This window comes from Anolis carolinensis, chromosome 2 (genome assembly GCF_035594765.1).
Source record: "Anolis carolinensis isolate JA03-04 chromosome 2, rAnoCar3.1.pri, whole genome shotgun sequence".
In the NCBI taxonomy this organism is placed as follows: Eukaryota; Metazoa; Chordata; class Lepidosauria; order Squamata; family Dactyloidae; genus Anolis; species Anolis carolinensis.
Window position 1 is genome coordinate 85,106,863 of NC_085842.1, and position 17,341 is coordinate 85,124,203.

General features: G+C 41.4%; 1 protein-coding gene across 3 annotated transcripts in view; it reads right to left on the reverse strand.

The window, feature by feature from the left end:
• Positions 1-17,341, reverse strand: part of sema3f (semaphorin 3F) — a 179,497-nt gene that overhangs the window by 10,608 nt on the left and 151,548 nt on the right. For all 3 annotated transcript variants that reach the window (XM_062970107.1, XM_062970105.1, XM_062970106.1), the window contains 5 exons: positions 10,543-10,682; positions 10,151-10,265; positions 8,050-8,119; positions 7,012-7,156; positions 4,633-4,855 (listed from right to left, as the gene is read on the reverse strand). In XM_062970107.1, coding sequence (XP_062826177.1) covers positions 4,633-4,855; positions 7,012-7,156; positions 8,050-8,119; positions 10,151-10,265; positions 10,543-10,682 — 693 coding nt within the window. The remainder of the gene's footprint in view (positions 1-4,632; positions 4,856-7,011; positions 7,157-8,049; positions 8,120-10,150; positions 10,266-10,542; positions 10,683-17,341) is intronic.

Genomic DNA, 17,341 nt, shown 5'->3' on the forward strand with positions numbered 1-17,341 from the left:
CAAAATTGTTAACATTTTCAACAGAATGGCTGGAGTTGGGAATTTTCTGTTACTCCAGGACTCGATTGGATACAGAGAAACACATAAGCGGCCACAAATAGGTATACATCCTGTGAGTTTTGCCTGCTCCTTGTCTCCCACAAATGAAGAAAACAAGGAACAGAGCAGGTTGGCTCTCAAATGAGCCAGTCTCAAGAGTTTGGTTTCCAAAAGGGGGTATGCCTCAAAGGAACAGCTTTATCACTGGGATCTTGAAGCCTTTGGGGCTAGCTTAAAGGGGATAGGGAAAGAAGGTGCTGCAAGGTTGTCATGAATCGCTGTGTGGGAAGGAAACATTGCTAGGACAAAGGGGAAAACTGAATGGCTAAAGTTAAAGCAAAGATATTGATACCGACACACTTGTGCTCTGTGATGGATAACAAAATCATGGGGATGCTTGAAAATTATAGTCATAAGTGGGAAAGGAGAGCAATTACATGCAAGTTTCAAAGAACCAAACAGATCTGGTTTATAAAGACGTTACAAGAAATATGTTTTATTACCATGGCCTAACAACTAATCTCAAAATAAACATTACATCTAGTAATTTTAAAAACTACAGGAAAAGACAATATGTATTATTTATTTTTTCAAAACCAAGTGAAATGTTGTTAAGAATTGACTTGCATTAGAGGATAAACTACCTTTCAGACATCTGGAGTGAGACATGCTTCTTTTTGGCCTGCCCAACACTGACCTATTAGAAGAATTATTTCACTTCTGAAGGTTCCTCACACTCTCTAACCTGTTTTAGGCAAAGAAGTTACTTCTGGGAAAAAAGACCCCAATTATTAGGGCTAAAATAGACTGGAGATCAGGAGAGTGTGGCTGATCTCTCTCTATGTTATCTATCTATGTGATAACTCTCTCTCTTTCTCTCTCTCTCTCTCTCTCTCTATATATATATATATATATACACACACACACACACACACACACACACACACACACACACACATTAAAGAATCCTATAAAATAAGGAAATTACTCTGAGTTTGCAACTCCAGTTGAAGTTAGGTTCAGATAACATGATTCTGTTGACATTAGTGTTGCCTTGAGCTTCTCTTGATAAATGGATACAATGGTCTATTTGAATTGGCTTCAAGAGAGGTTTTCACTCCATCTTGCACATAGTTGTATAGCCTTCATAACAGAAAACTACATAATTATCTCCAATATTTGCAGGTTTCACTTTTGCAGATCTGATTATTTATGGATTTGATTAATATGTTCTTCCAGAAAATCTCCTCTAGCACAACTCTATGGACAACTCTAGTTTCCTAGAGATAACACTTCTCTTGGCAGAAGCTGACCACAGAGTTACACTGGAGGATATGAAGATTATTAGGATATATCACAGTTTCACTTTTATAAGGTTTTATAGTAGGTATGAACATATTGGTGTGGATAGATTTCAAGACGTCTCATTGCAAGGGCCGGGCTGTGGCGCAGCTGGTTAATAGCCAGAAGCAACAGATCACTGCTGACTGAAAGGTCATGAGTTCGAAGCCCGAATCGGATTGACCACCCGACCATTTAGTAGCCTAGCTTACTGTCCACTTAAGCAATTGAAAAATAGCTGCAGCTGTGGGTTGAGAAAATTGGGGACTGCTTAATTAGTATGGAGGTTAATTTAATTTACAACACCATAAAAACTGCTGGCGAGCAAAGACCAAGGAGGAAATACAATAAAAAAAGACTCGGCGTCATAGTGGATGAAGCGACATCTCCCCCTGTGGCCAGAATTGTGCATAATCTCCTGAAGTCAGAAGTTGGAAAATGTTGAATTATCTCTACTGTCTGTCTGTATGTTTGCTGTATGTCTAATAATGGTATTGAATGTTTTGCCTGTATATGTGCATTGTGAGTCCACTTTGGGGTGAGAAGGGTGGAATATAAATACTGTAAAATAAATAAATAAATAAATAAATTGAAATAATCAAAATTGAATTATCAATGAAATAAAACAGGAGGGAACTGATTTATAGTTGGAAATATATTTTTAAAATAACTCATAACAGGGTTTCCAAGGACACCGTGCATATGCTCCGAAACACAGGAGGTAGGGAGGAAGTCCTTCTCTCATAATGTTGCCAGAATAAAAACTGGAGACAGCTTTACTCCTTTCATGACTGTTTGGAAGTAGGCATTTCAGCAGTTGCTTAGTTTTTTAATGCATGACAAGCAACTCCTGCTGAAATTCCCTCTTATAAGCAACAATTAAAAGGCACATGAGCCACCTCCATTTTAGTAACTCTAACAATGCTTTCCTCACCCTTTTTTGACCAGCAACCCTGCTTTACAAATTCTCATCAATAGTCTTTTTTGAACCGTGAACCTGAATCTTGATTACCAGTTTATGTAGCTAGGAAGGAAACTGAAAGAGGCATATCTTGCCAAGCCATTCCTCCATTCTGTTTGCAATCTGAATTGAATTTATCCATCCATTCATTCAATGAGGTGGCCCAAATTCCTCAGATCATTCAGAGGTTTTTGCTTCTTTCTGCAGCAGGAAGCAACCCAGATCTGGAGATTCGTTACACCTATGGCCAGAAAGAAAGAGGAGACTCCCTACAGAGTATGACAGGTGGCAGTGGGGCTGTGCACAGACTGTGCCGGGTGCAGTGCAATGAGCTGGGCAGCCCAAGCAACAGCTGTGCAGAGACAGAGCCTTTGCCAGCTAATGTGAACTTTCTGGGTCGTTAGCATTTCTGGCCACCTGCTTGGAGGGCTGGCTGTGTTCCCTCAGCCTGCTGGGAGACAAGGAACTCACCTACAGCAGACGGGATGGCATGCAAGCTTTCTCCCCACTGTGACTGGGCTACACATGCCCTCCTTCTCATATGAATGCACTATAATCAGACATCTCATCATCTAATCTCTGTGCTTTTCTTCATCAACTCTGTGGCCAGCAAAATTATTTTACTCCACTTCTAGTGAAGCGGCTGGCATGCAAGCAGAAAACCTCTCCTGGTGCATGCTGCCCAGTTCAAACTGGGAGGATTTTACCCACTCACTAAGCCGGGAGCAGAATGCTGATACGACTGATAAGACAGACAACAAACATCCCTTATCTGGAATTCCAAAATCAGAAATACTCCAAAATTACCTATATGGGTGGCTGAGATAGGGACACCTTTTCTTTTTAATGGTTCAATGTACACAAACTTAGTTTCATACACAAAATTATTTAAAATATTGTGTATAAAATAACCTTCAGGCTATGTGCATAAGGTATGTATGAAACAAATAAAAGAATGTAATGTAATGTAGATTTGGATTCCATCGCCAAGGTATCTCATTATGCAAATAAAAGTATTCCAAAATCCAAAACTCTTCTGTTAGCAAGCATTTTGGATAAGACATACTCGACCTATAGTTTTGTGCTCCTTCATACCTATGCATAGACCGAGACAAACAACTTGGTGTCTTCCAGATATTTTGGTCTACAACCTCCATAAATCTCTGCCTATACTAGCTTTGGTTGATGGGAGGTGTGGTGTAACTTAGGGGATACAAGTTTGCCTGACCTGGTTTTAGATAAGGCAAGGCCTGAGCTTCTGGATTTGTGAACAGGAGATGGACAAGATGCCTGATAACAGCAAGGCAATTCTTACATTTCTTAGCATCATAGGAGCTCCTAGAGACTTTCTCGTTCACACAGGACTGAAACATCTTTACTGAAATTCTAGTCCACAGAATTCTTTAAGTTTAGGTCTAACGCCTAAGAGTTATTGGTTTGGCCTAGTGAGTTGGGAAACCCCAAGGAAGGGGCTGTGCTTGCTGTTTGAGCAAGGAATGGAGAACTGGCAAGGAATGGAATTGCAGACATCACGGGTAAGGAGTAAGCTAATCCCACCATGAATAAAGTAGTGATAGTTTCAGTTAATATTTAGGAAGGAACAAAGGGATACATTCTTTACAGTGGGGTTTCTATTATGCATTTCTACCTATTTGGAATCTTTTATTTAGGGCTTTAACATTTGCAACCAAATATTGCAGTATAGCTCAACAACACTGGCAGAAATGTTCTGCAATTAAGTCCTATGGACAGTGCATACATATGAAATTTTATATATAATTTGTTGTATTTTAAAATATATATATTTCGACTTAAAATGTATTTGCAATAATCAATTATGGTTTGTCCTATAGAACCCAGAAAAAAGCACATAGGCACCAATCTAAAGGAAAAGGAGAAATCCGTTTTACATGAAACTTCTAGAAAAAGGACTTGGGAACCAGTGGATCCCAGCTTAATTTTTTGCATCTTTTCAATGAATGTCTTGGGCAAAAAAAAATGCTCTTGTGCTCCTGAAATAGCATCTTAGCACAAGACTTGGAATGACTATTCCCATCACTCTCTTTTAATGGACTGTGCATTCAGCTTGCTTCCAAATCTAACTGGATAAGGAGTACGGGGTGAGGATTGTAAACAGGAAAATGCAAAAAAAAATCTCTTCTCAGGCAGGTGTTTAGCCCAGTGACTGAACCAAGCCAAAGTACTAATTGTTCAGGCTGGGAAAGAGTGCTGATAGTATTGGTGGATGGGAGGGTATTTGTGTGTTCTCTTCAGTGCACATCAATGGGTACCTGTGCCCAGGAAAAGCACCTCATAGCGCCCATCAGCTGCATCCACCTGGTCCACGGCAATAGTTGTGAACTTGTAGTTGACGTTGGTCCTCACTACTAGCGGTTGGCGGTGTATGGGGTACACACCATTGTACATCATAGGATGAGTGCGCATGAAATTGATAACCTCATCAGGGTAGTCCTTTGTCGATTTCATTGAGGGTGTGAATGTTCCTCCTGGACACTGGAAAACCAAGGCAGAAAAATGTGACAGTTGGTACAGAAGGTAAGGCATAGAACCCTTTGTAGGACTTCTTCTTGATTTAGCAGATACATGTGCTACAGGAATATTAACACGGGCCAATGGTAGGCTTAATGTAGCTCATGGGTTCTTCCTGTCTGCTCCCATAGTAAAACTCCTGAATCCATATGCCTCCTTCAACTAATGCACAATATGGCTACTTTTTACAAGATGATTCTCTCTCCTCTCCTGCCCAACATGGATATCAATTGCTAAGATATATCTGGCAAAAGTCTTTTAAAGCCTCTGATGTATTTTATTCAAGCAAAAAGAGAAGTTTAAAGACTCTTCCCATTTATGGTGGGCAGAAAACAAATATTTGGATAGTGGTACAGTTATTGTCTCTTCAGACTATGCCCATCTGAAATCTATCGACATTTTACTCAACTTTCCTTCAGTTTTCTTACCATACAGGATACTATTGTATTCTTTACATTTTTTCTGGATTGGGGGACATCTTTGAACATTGCATTATTTTTGTGATGGGAACTCTTAGGTTGTGGGTGGGCATTAGTTATTCTCACAAAGCTTCAAAATGTCATCTAACCAAGCAGCTAAGTTAGGAGAGTCAAGACAACCTGTTTCTTCCATTTCTGGAGGCCTCCCCACAGAACAGTTAAGAATGTGTCTTGTTCTTTTGGGCCCTACTCGGTGTATAAGCAAAAGAGACCAGAGAGATATATTCTCCAGGCCAATAAAATGAAGCAATGAGTTGTCCTAAGTTTTGGGTATTTTGCCAACAAGCAAGGGATGCCAGCAAATGAGTCTAGAGACCACCAACCTGGAAAGCAAACACTAATCAGCCTCCCACGCTGTGGCCAAATGTCAAGCAGTGAGCAGGGCTGAAAAGCACTTGGCTCCACTGTAGCAAAGAATATGGATACCAAGGGAGGCTGGAGGAGCAAAAGCAAGGAAGGACAGTGCAGATATTGAGCGTGAGAGAGAATCATGATAAGGTGTATGTACACAGGGAGTGAAGATAAAGCAGAAGGAGATGCAGCAGTAGCAGCTGATCTCAAGAAGGTACACACTGAACAGGAAGAACAACCCAAGTCCTTCCAATTGTGAAAATCAGCAATAAATCCCTTCATTGCAACTATGCAAACAGAAAAAGGAGCACTTACATATACACTGAGTGAGACTATGAGATTTTTGAGATCAAAACTTCTCCAGAAGTTCTTGGATTCCAAACCCTATCCGTAACTACCTGCCTCTACTAGAGCTTGCAAGTAACTTGTTACAAGCAAATTATACAAAATATGTTACTCTTTGAATCATAATGTCACCAACATTGCCACTTTTTAAAAGCAATGGAATAAATGATATGTCAGTTTTTAGCGTTAATCATTCATAATACAGTAAAGTCTCGCTTATCCAACCTTAGTTCATCCAACATTCTGTATTATCCAACGCAGTCTGCCTTTTAGTACTAGTCAATGTTTTCAATACATTACGATGTTTGGTGCTAAATTCATAAATACAGTAATTACTACATAACGTTACTGTGTATTGAACTGCTTTTTCTGTCAATTTGTTGTAAAACATGATGTTTTGGTGCTTAATTTGTAAAATCATAATGTAATTTGATGTTTAATAGGCTTTTCCTTAATTCCTCCTTATTATCCAACATTTTCATTTATCCAACGTTCTGCCGGTCCATTTATGTTGGATAAGCGAAACTCTACTGTACTTGGTTTTGGAGTACCATTTGTGGGACTTCATACCATTTTAAATGTTTCAAATGTTATTGTTGTTATAACAACAACATGGTGTTATAATATCATTACCACCACCATTGTGATGGCACTAAAAACCAATGTATTAGCAGCATGTTGTACCAGGGCACTATGGCTCCGAATGTGGATCCTTACACTGCACAAATCCATTAAGAAAAGGGCACCCACATATAAACAATTGATGTATACAGACTTTTACCTGTTTTTTCCAATATTATGTGTGTACATACAATATCAAGACAAATGTTCACATACAAAACCTCTGAACCTGGAATGTTTAAATTTGTATCAGCAGGGATATCATCACTTCAGGCCTATGTCCCAAGAAAAAAGTAACCCTCAGGTGATCTCACCCACACTTACTGTGCCTGGACGAGGATAGGGCATTTTGCCTGTGTAGGGCATCCACTGGTAGTTGGGACCTTCCTTGTGAGCAAAAGGACCATTGAAGACCATGCGGATGTCAGCCATTGAATAGACACACACTGCAGAGCCCTTAAAAACAGATCTATGTAAGGAAAAAGAGGGGCATCCTATGTTATTTATTTACAAAAGGAACTTTAATCCCCACAGATAATAAACTGGTCACAATGTTTCCTCTTTTCTCCAGTGAATATCTCCAGGCACCTCTGTTTTGTTTCCCATCACCACTAAGACTAAACATTCATCTTTGCCCACCCTTGGTTGATAAAAGACATTGAAATGCCTTTTGTTAGCATGTACAATGTTAAACCTTTGTTAATGTGCAATGACACGGACCCTAGAAAAGAAGGGATTTCCTGCCTGGCACAGAGTGCCAAGCTAGTAAGGCACCCGGGGGGTGGGGGCTGTAGGTCAAAACAATGCAATTTTGGTGCTCTGGGACCAGCTCCAAGCAGCTGCTCAGAAACAAGCCATAGTCACTCTGATAAAACATTCCAGAATTAGTAGTTGTAGTCAGATGCACTAAGAAAAAATGGCAGTAGCTGTTGCTGCTTTTGGTCTAACAAAGGATGTGATGCCCTCTTGACCCCAAAAGGGTGTAAGTAGATCCTGGGGTGTGCCGGTTGATGAGGAGGTCTCCACCTGCCTTCTTCCCTGGGGAATCAAGTCATCAGCTACAGCTGCTATGCTTTGGTTTGTGGGAAAACCCTCCAAACTTGGCAAGAATGTACTTCTAGGCCATCCTCCAACTCTGCCAAAACATTTCAGGATGACCCCCATCCAAGACTGTGATCCTTCCTTGGCTAGATAGGGAGTACATAAAAACTATCCATCAGTAGTGAACTGGGCTCCCTCTGATTCTAAAATGATTTCACCTCAAGATTTAAGGCTGGAACTTTTCATTGCAAAGCTTTGGCCATAAAAGTCAATGAGTGTAAAAGAAAAATTTTCTGTATCTTGTTCCCTGATTGCACTCACCCAGATGCAGCAAACACAGCATAAATGATGGGGTTCTTCCCATCCTGGGTCTGCTGGACAAAGACATCCTCTTAAAGAGAAAGGAGAGAAAGTTAGCCATCCACGTCATGAATGGGAGACAAGATACTCAGGCCCCCATCTTTCAGGTGCTGGATGGATTTTAAATGGCAAATTCTTCCAATTTCCTCCTGAGATTTCTGGAGTCACTACTACCTATTTTTCCAGAAAAATACTTTTTCACTGTAAAGTGAGAGTGCTAACAGTTGCATTGGGGGTGACTGTAGATCAAGCAGGAGCCCTCCGTCTGGCTTGTGCTTAGAGGAAGCTGGCGGGCTGCCTGCTGAGCTGTTACTTTTACTGAGAAGGGGATCTTCAGCCTCTACTATGCCATTGTTGGAGACTTTTGTTTGCTCCAGTTCCCAAAGGTAGTAAGCCCACCCATATAGTTTGACCTGCTCATGGGTGGGCTGACTGGGCTGCTGTTGCAATCTTTTACAATGTTGCTAATATAGAACCCGCTTCTTGTTAAGCACTTGTCTTGTGAAAAGGGAAACCAATGTATAGAGTATCTCAAGAAAATATGTTAAGTCCAATAAGTCCAAATTTAAGAGAAAATGCTACCTGAATCATGCTATCCCTGTCTTTCATTTTCCATCACAGCTCTTCCATTTAAATATGCACAGTTACCCTCAAAAATGCGCATTGACATATTTTAAAATTGCACTGGCCAAATGCTTTATTATGTTTTCATGATTGCCCCCATCATTCTCATCTGGAGAGTTACTGAATCATGCCCAGAGTCTGACTTTGTGGGCCTTTAGTTTATCTGAGCTCTCTGATTATGGCACGCTGAAAATCTGCAGGATTGTAGACTATACTTGCTGAAAAGAAACTCTGTCAAAGATTTAGAGGGTTATGCTGAATCATGTTTATACAATTATTATTGACTAGGAATCAGTATTTATAATCTAGAGTTATTGATCTCTAACAGATCTTTATTCCGTAAGACTATGGGGTTGTACTGTTCACCAATCTAAATGCCACCCTTGCACACCTAAAGATCCAGATCAGGCAAAGGAGGTTTAGACATGTAATGAATTTCAATTGTTGCAGCTGGATCAAGTCTGCTTCCTCTAGTAATTCTACTTAGTCACTAAGAGCACCACAATGTCCCTATTTTTTACCTGCATAGAAAGTAACTTTGTTCCCTAAAGAACTCCAAACAACAAGAAGCATCATGATCATAGACAAGTTACTTACTTACTTATGCATAAACTGGGTAACATCTCCTTGCACAACACACACACACACACCCCTGAATCCACCAACCTTAGGAGCCAGGAGCCACTGGATCAGGCAAAAGAAGACCATTAAGCTTCAGATTAGTGTGCAGAAAGGATGTCTCCACCTCCTCTTACCAGAAACAGCTAAGTTGAAACAATCAGAAGTAGGACCACTGTTGCAAGTCCTTTTTCTAGTCACACTCACTGAAGTGAGGAGGTGATGCCCTGATTAGAAACTGAATGGGTCTCCTTCATTCAATCAGGTTTCTGGCTCTTAAGGTCAAGCCAGAAGACATTACTTAGTTACGTAGTTCTGGCGCTTATTATTTTACTTGACATTGTCATTACAGTATGGCCCCAGTATCTGTGAGATCAGTGTTCATGGTTTTATTTATCCACTTCCAACAAAGTATGGCATTTTCTTGGTCTTCCAGCACAACTCTGTGATATTCATGGGTCCTTCATTTCATAGGGTTTGCTATTATTCACAGTTTTGCATAAACACATAAAGTCCAGTAACATATCCCCTGTGGATATTGGGGGGGGGGGGGGGGGAGGAGGAGGTTCATACTGTAACTGTAATAGCAGTAGTTGTTGTTGGGGAAAAATATTATTTTCTTTACAAGTGAAAATTGTGGACAAATATCTTTACTAGACCTTGACTCACATGAAAAGTACTCCGGGAAGCAGACCTGGCTGCCACCTGGAATTCGTCATATGCCTTGGCCATCACCAGCCAGGCCTCGGAACTATCTTGCACTTACCCATCTCCTACTACCAATGCCATGTACCAATGTTCCTTCTCTGGGTGTACTTACGGAGTTCATCAAAGTGAGTTTCAATCCCATCAGGCCCTGGAACAGAACAAATGAGTCGTGCTTTCAGGAACGTGCTCCATTTATTCACCAGACAGCAGTGCCCTCCATCATCATTCTAAACCAAAGGAAAATAGCATAAAATGAATTGCAGAAAATGTTGGATCATACTGGTACCAGTGAGATTTACAGTAAATGTATAGTACAGTTAGGGCCATGGCATAATATAAAGAAGGAGAATAAGACAAGCAGTGGAGTTGCTCAGAGCAATAATGGGCCTACACAGAGAAAAGGTGAGCTGAGGTGCATGGACCTTACAGGAGAGATCAGGTGCATGGACCTTACAGTGAGCTCTCCACTGCCACCCAATTCTGTCGCTTCTCCTCTACACATACCAGGCATATGCGACCAATGCGAGAGTAGACCACAGGGCTCTGTGGGGAATCAGTGGACTTCTCTCGAAAGAAGAAGTAGAGCTTATCATCATTCCGTTCTGCACTGTCTGGGATGAGTTGTGCATGGACAAATGCTGGATCTGCAAAACAAAGTGAAATAAGCTGAATAAAAAATAAATAAAGGAGGTGTTCCTTTCCATCTCTAGGAATTCTTAGAAATCTGTGGCTGTAATAAAATCCATATGATTCCTTATTGGCTCTTGAGGAGGGAGTTTCATCTTCACCAAAAAAAAGGCATTATCTTACCTCTAGCAAGGCATACACAATTTTTCTTCCTCAAACAACCCTTAACCAATTTGTGTGTGTGTGTCAGGAGTGACTTGAGAAGCTGCAAGTGGCTTCTGGTGTGAGAGAATTGGCCATCTGCAAGGACGTTGCCTAGAGGACACCCAGATGTTTGATGTTTTATCATTCTTCTCTTATGTTACCGCATGGGGTGCTAGAGCTGACAGAAAGGAGCTCACCTGCTCCCTGGATTTGAACCACCGACCTTTTGGTCAGCAGTCATGCTGACACAAGGGTTTAACCCATTGCACCACCGGGGGCTCCTTCCCTTAGCAATAAAGCATGAGGTAAAGACTTGAGTTTACTCCAATGTCCCTGTGGAGAAAGCACATTGCTGGAGGTAAACAAAACTGGTTAAAGGCTCTAACATTTGACAGATTTTCTTAGGATATTATTATGAAACACATTGTTTATTCAGTTAATTGCAGCAATTGGCAATGTTTTCTCAGCAGCACTGCACTCCTAACATTCAAGGGTAAATCGTGGGTAATTTTCAAGGGTAAATCGCAGGTAATATTCAAGGATAAATTCCTTACAAGCTTGGTTTGGCACTCCTGAGCTGATGTTTACTTTGCAAAACTGTATGTTAACCTGTAGTGTTCAGTGGAGAGAGCAAACAGCATGAAGATGGCAGCATGAAGACAGCATCTGTCTTCACAACCAGATATTTCAAGCTTTGTTATCCTTCTGACAGTAACCTGATCCTGAGCCTCCCTATAAGCTGCAAAGAAAATACATATTTCTACACCCCTTTTAATAACATACTGCAAAAATGTTTATCACATGAAGGCTCATTCAAAAAGCTTCCATGGAACTTTGTGAACAGTGCTAGCTTACTGAATCCTAAAATAAAACTAAAATTTGGTGGAGGTATTTTTGCTGCAAATGATGGTTCAGCTCTGGGCTTGCATTTTGCTGTGCTTTTATTGATCTGCTTAGACTGAATTCAAGACTTAGGCATGCAGGTAAAAGAACAAACACATGGATTTAGTACCATATTTTCATCAACTGACTCAACACCGATTTATTTTATCCCATCCATCTTGCTTAAAATATGGGTCCTACAATACTCAATGTGGCTTATGAAAATATTAAAATACCAGAGCTTGCCAAAGTTCTATACATTTGAACTACAGCTTCCAGAACTGGGAATCTAGGAGTTGTAGCCCAAAACAGTAAGTAGTAAGTAAGTAAGTAAAAGTTTATTTGTATACCGCCCTCTCTCCCGAAAGGGACTCAGGGCGGTTTCCAATATAAAATCAGCATAAAACATTGTACAATAAAACACTGAAAACACTATAAAATGCTATAAGAATTAGAAACAAAAACAAAACGTAACAATTGACTAAAACAATCACATAAGCAGAAGGAATATAATCACTCAAATAACATGAATCTGCAAAGAAAGAGGGGAAAAAAAGACCACTGAGATGGAGGAGAGGATGTAACTCTGCCAAGTTCTAGACTTTGCCAAGCTTAGGCAACATCTTTCCTCCTGCCTTTCTCCCCAACAACTATATTTAAACCAGAATTTGTCATCTCATTGCCATGCCCAAAAGTTTAGCATCTATTGCTATTACACATACCATCTATTCATTCACAGCTAAACAGCTTTGTTCCAAGGCACTTCACCCCATGCATATGATGAAGTAGACTTAAGTCTATGAAAGTTTATGCTACCAACTTCTTTCTCAGTTAGTCTCAAAGGTGCTGCAAGATCCCTTTCCATACTTTGCCAAGTTCTGTAAAAATACATATTGGGGTAGTGGGGTAGGGAACCCTATTCTGTGTGAATGTGCCTTCAAGTTGCCTGTCAAGGAATACTCATAAGTGGTTTTAAAAATTTAAAATTAAAGCAAAAAATTAAGATTCTGGGAGGATAGTTTTGCCAAGCTCTGTAAATCACCAAACACTCTAGATCAGTGGTTCCCAACCTTTTTTGAACAGAGCCCACTTTGACCAGGGACCGCTTTGACCAGGGACCACTCTCCAACATTAGTACCAAAAGGGTTAACTTGGTACTTGGTCAACTTTAGATTCAGTTTAGTTATTTGGGGTGCTGATTCAGAAAATTGCAGCTCTAGTTGCTGATACAGAACATATGCCATCCAGTAGTTGCCATCTGCTTACCCACATAAAACCATATTTAATAATCTAGAACTGATGTGGTCTATCCAATGCAATTTTCTGAATCAACACCCCAAATAACCCCAGGGACAGGCCTAAAAATGAAAACACCAAGAATTATTTTGGTTGGGCTGCGTTATTATCAGTAGATTTTGTTAACGGTCATGTAAAAAAAGAAAGAGGGGGAGGGGGCTGAGGTTGAAAAAAACAAAAAGCGGAAATACAAAAAGTGGTCAGCTATGCGGAAAGGAGTTGAAATAAAATAAATATAAAGAGGAAGGAGGTTCACGAACCTAATTTTCATTCTCGCAGCCCACTGCTGGACCATGGCCCCCTGCTCTAGAGCAAGCACTTGAAAAAAGGATTTGCCTCGGTAAACTATCAGTTTTTTAAAAATCTTCCCCTCCTCTGCACTTCAAAAAAACTGTTCTGAATTCCTTCACACCCCAAAGCTTGCTGTGATACAAACTTGTGCTGTTAGAAAACAAAATTGGATCTAGGGCTGTTTTCTGCCTTGAAGCTCTTTTTGTGGAATGTGATGATGGCTTACCATGTGCCTCAGAGCAAAGCTAGAAAAGCAAATCTTTTTCAGCCATTAGAAAAGGAATCAACATAATGGTTCCTGTAGCTAAGCAGCTGTTTGCCTAGGCCATTGCAGGAAACATAGCAGCATGATTGATTAACTAAGCCCTCCATCTACTGAGCAGGAGCCCTGGACTCTGTTCCATGTATCACCTCATTTGTAATGTAAAACAAAGCAGCTTAGATTTCTTTACTTGCAGAACAAGGTTTGGAAAAGGGAAAATAGTAATGAAAACCCCACAGACAGGGAACGTTGGTTAATAGCATCTCAAGGAAGTGAGACAGTCCTCTGGATGTTTCTCCTCCTGAGAATCCTGGCCATTCCCATCTGTTGAAACACAGAGCTGTTTACACCATATGGCCTTTTATGCAACCATTAACTAGCCTGCTGTCCTCAAATGCCGTGCAAGCCATGTCCCATCACCACTGATGGAACTAACATTCAAACTCTAGTTCAATTCACTCCCATATGGAGAATCAGCCATGGGCTGCCCATTTTGTCCTTTTTCTCAAACAGAATATATTAGCTTACCCTTACCTGTGTCATTTAATATCTCGGGAAATTATAAGCAGCCAGCCATTCTTTTAAACCATTGAACAGAAAGTCTGAGCCGTGACTGTTAACCTTTAAGAGGTATATGGTTGCAAGTACACCTGCCTGGCTCAAAAAATGATGATAACAATATTTGGGAGGTATTGCAATGGAGGGTTACTGTTGATATTTTCTCTACAGCCACCCCTGCTAAAGAACCATAAGGAAGGCATAATAATTGAGCATTTGCTTACATAGATAGCTCTGTTCAGGTTACTAAAATGACATTTTCCTAAACCTGATCTCCAAACCTCAGTTTACTCAGCTGCTTTGGCTGTTCCACAACAGCTGGAGGAGCAAGCAAGAGAGGGCTATGATCTTCTCTCATTGGATCTCTTTCCATGATGCATGCTGGGAGAGAGGGAACAGGAGATTAAATGCCCTGGATCGGTTATCAGAAATGACAAGAATACAAAACTGCCCTTCACCACCAACTGTGTGGAGAGAAAATAAGGCCAGGGACAAAATGCCTTTGACTTAATAAAATGGGACATCCATCAGTCACAGAAGCAATTTAGGGAATCAACTAGTCAAAAACAGGCATGCCCTAAAACGGCAAAACAGTCAGGCAGCTGAACAAAGACAACATCCATCGGAGTGTATATTTTTATTGTTTTTGTAGAACAAAGTGTCTTTGCTATCAACGACACCTTCAGCCATCTGAATCTCAAAGCCCAAACAATTAATGAACCTTCACAGGGTATTTGGGCGGTCTGCAGCATTGCATATTCTTCCTGCCAATAATACAGCATTTTAGACTGACTGATGCCAACAGAACATGAAAACAAAACAGGAAAGCCCTACTTTACATTTCACAAGGATTAAACAAGGTTAAGGCAACAGACAGTATAAAGAGAAGGCTGTATCAGAAAATTATCAAGGAAACAGGAGAGCGGTGCCTGTTGTATGAAAGGAAGCATATCAGAAGTACATGGAAAATGTCACAGGAGCTCCCTAGCTGGGAACAGAGAAGAAGCAAAGAAGACCATCATTGGGTCTCCAGGAAAAGAGGTGGGGGTCCATAGAGCTAGATTAAGATTCCACTAGGCATAACTGAGTCCTCTGAATTGCCTGTATGTGGACAGATGAAAGAAACCTATCACAGACAGCTAATGCTGTCTGGCATGATGCCTAACTTTTCAGGAAGTTGGATCTGAAAGTCACTGTGGAAGAGTATATTCACAGAAGCGATGTGAAAACAAGTAGGAGCTTGCTCAGAGCTTCTGTGTGTATTCTAATAAGTACTTTATATTCAGTCTGATAACTGAATTTTTAAAAAGAGAAAATGCTGATAAGATGAGAAGATGGGAGAACCCCTCTGCTCCACACTGATAGACCTTCTGCTGTTTCAAAAGGGAGAATGAAGTCTGGCATACTTAAGGATATGGGAAAGATATAAAGACAAATTTGCTTGGAAAACCCCACTGTAGATATGTCAATTAGAAGCAAAACAAAGAAGGCCTTTGGGTTGGGTGAAATGGCCTACTTACAAGGAAATTTTGACAAAGCAAAATGGATCCTTCCGGATGAAAATACAAGAAAAGATCAACCAACAATACAAAAATATTTCTTAGTTTCAGTTCATGTAACTAAAAAAAACTTTACAACAAGGACAAGAAGTTAGGCTTTAATGATAAAGACACCTTCTGGGACAGGATGATTCAAGAAAATAAGAAAAATATAACATGTATCTACAACAAATCATTAGAATAGTTGTGGCTCAGCCATCATGGCCCAGGTTACATCGAGAGTTGGAGTCAGAAACAGATGAGGCGGTGGAATTCGAAGACATTCCTGCTCAGAACTCAGGCCCAATGGCCTTGCAGGTGCTGGATATCATAGATCCGCTAATTGGCAACCATTCCAAATTCTCTCCAGCGTTAACCACACCAGATGGTATAGACTTGGGGGAGAATGGAAGTTTTAATCGGAGAAATTTTGTTACCCAAGATAGAAGTAGAAAGCAAGGATTGAGAAGAAGTCAAAGACTCTCTCAAACTACCGTATTTTTCGCTTTATAAGACGCACTTTCCCCCCCCCAAAATAGAGGGAAAAAGTCAGTACGTCTTATAAACGCAATATGACCTCACGTGGGCGGAGCTAGAGGGGTTGTGTGGTTACCTGGGTGACCTGGGGAGCGCGATCTCGCTGCTGCCGATGACAGTGTTGAAGAGCAGCAGCAGTAGCAGCAGCGCGATCCTGCTCCCCGGCCACCACTGTCACCACACGCCAATCTCTCCCCGCAGAACAGAACAGCAGGTCCGCAATGCCGCCGCGCCTCACGAACACTACAGGAGCCCGGCTGTCATACACGGCCAGGCCCCTGTAGTAGCTGCTGGCAGTGATAACGCTTTAGACGCCGCTGTCTGTATGTCCCTTTCAGAGGCCCCTACGTCACGGCCCTCTGAAAGCAGGCTGCGCGAATGAGTCGGAGCCGCCCGCAACACAAAAGCTGGGGCGATGGGTCCAGCATGAAAGGCGCGCCGGGCGGCCCGAAAGAGCGGCCCGGAGGAGGAGAAGGACGAGGCAGGAGGGCCAGAGGAGCCTGAGGAGGAGGAGGAGGAGGCGGCGCTGTGCCCGCCGTCGGGCCCGCCCGGAGCCTGCTCTCCCAGGCGGCGGCGGCGAGGAGGAGGAGGAGGAGGAAGAGGCGGGCGCCCTCCGCGCAGCCAAGATGATGGTGCACTGCGCTGGCTGTGAGCGGCCCATCCTCAACCACTTCCTCCTCAACGTCCTCGACCGGGCCTGGCACATCAAGTGCGTCCAGTGCTGCGAGTGCAAGTGCAACCTCACCGAGAAGTGCTTCTCCGGCGAAGGGAAGCTCTACTGCAAGAATGACTTTCCTCCTCTGAAAACTAGGTGCGTCTTATCATCAGGTGCGTCTTATAAAGCGAAAAATACGGTAGATAATACAGTAGTCTCACTTATCCAAGCCTTGCTTATCCAAGCTTCTGGATAATCCAAGCCATTTTTGTAGTCAATGTTTTCAATATATCATTATATTTTGGTGCTAAATTCGTAAATACAGTAGTTACAACATAACATTACTGGGGATTGAACTATTTTTCTGTCAAATTTGTTGTATAACATGATGTTTTGGTGCTTAATTTGTAAAATCATAACCTAATTTGATGTTTAACAGGCTTTTCCTTAATC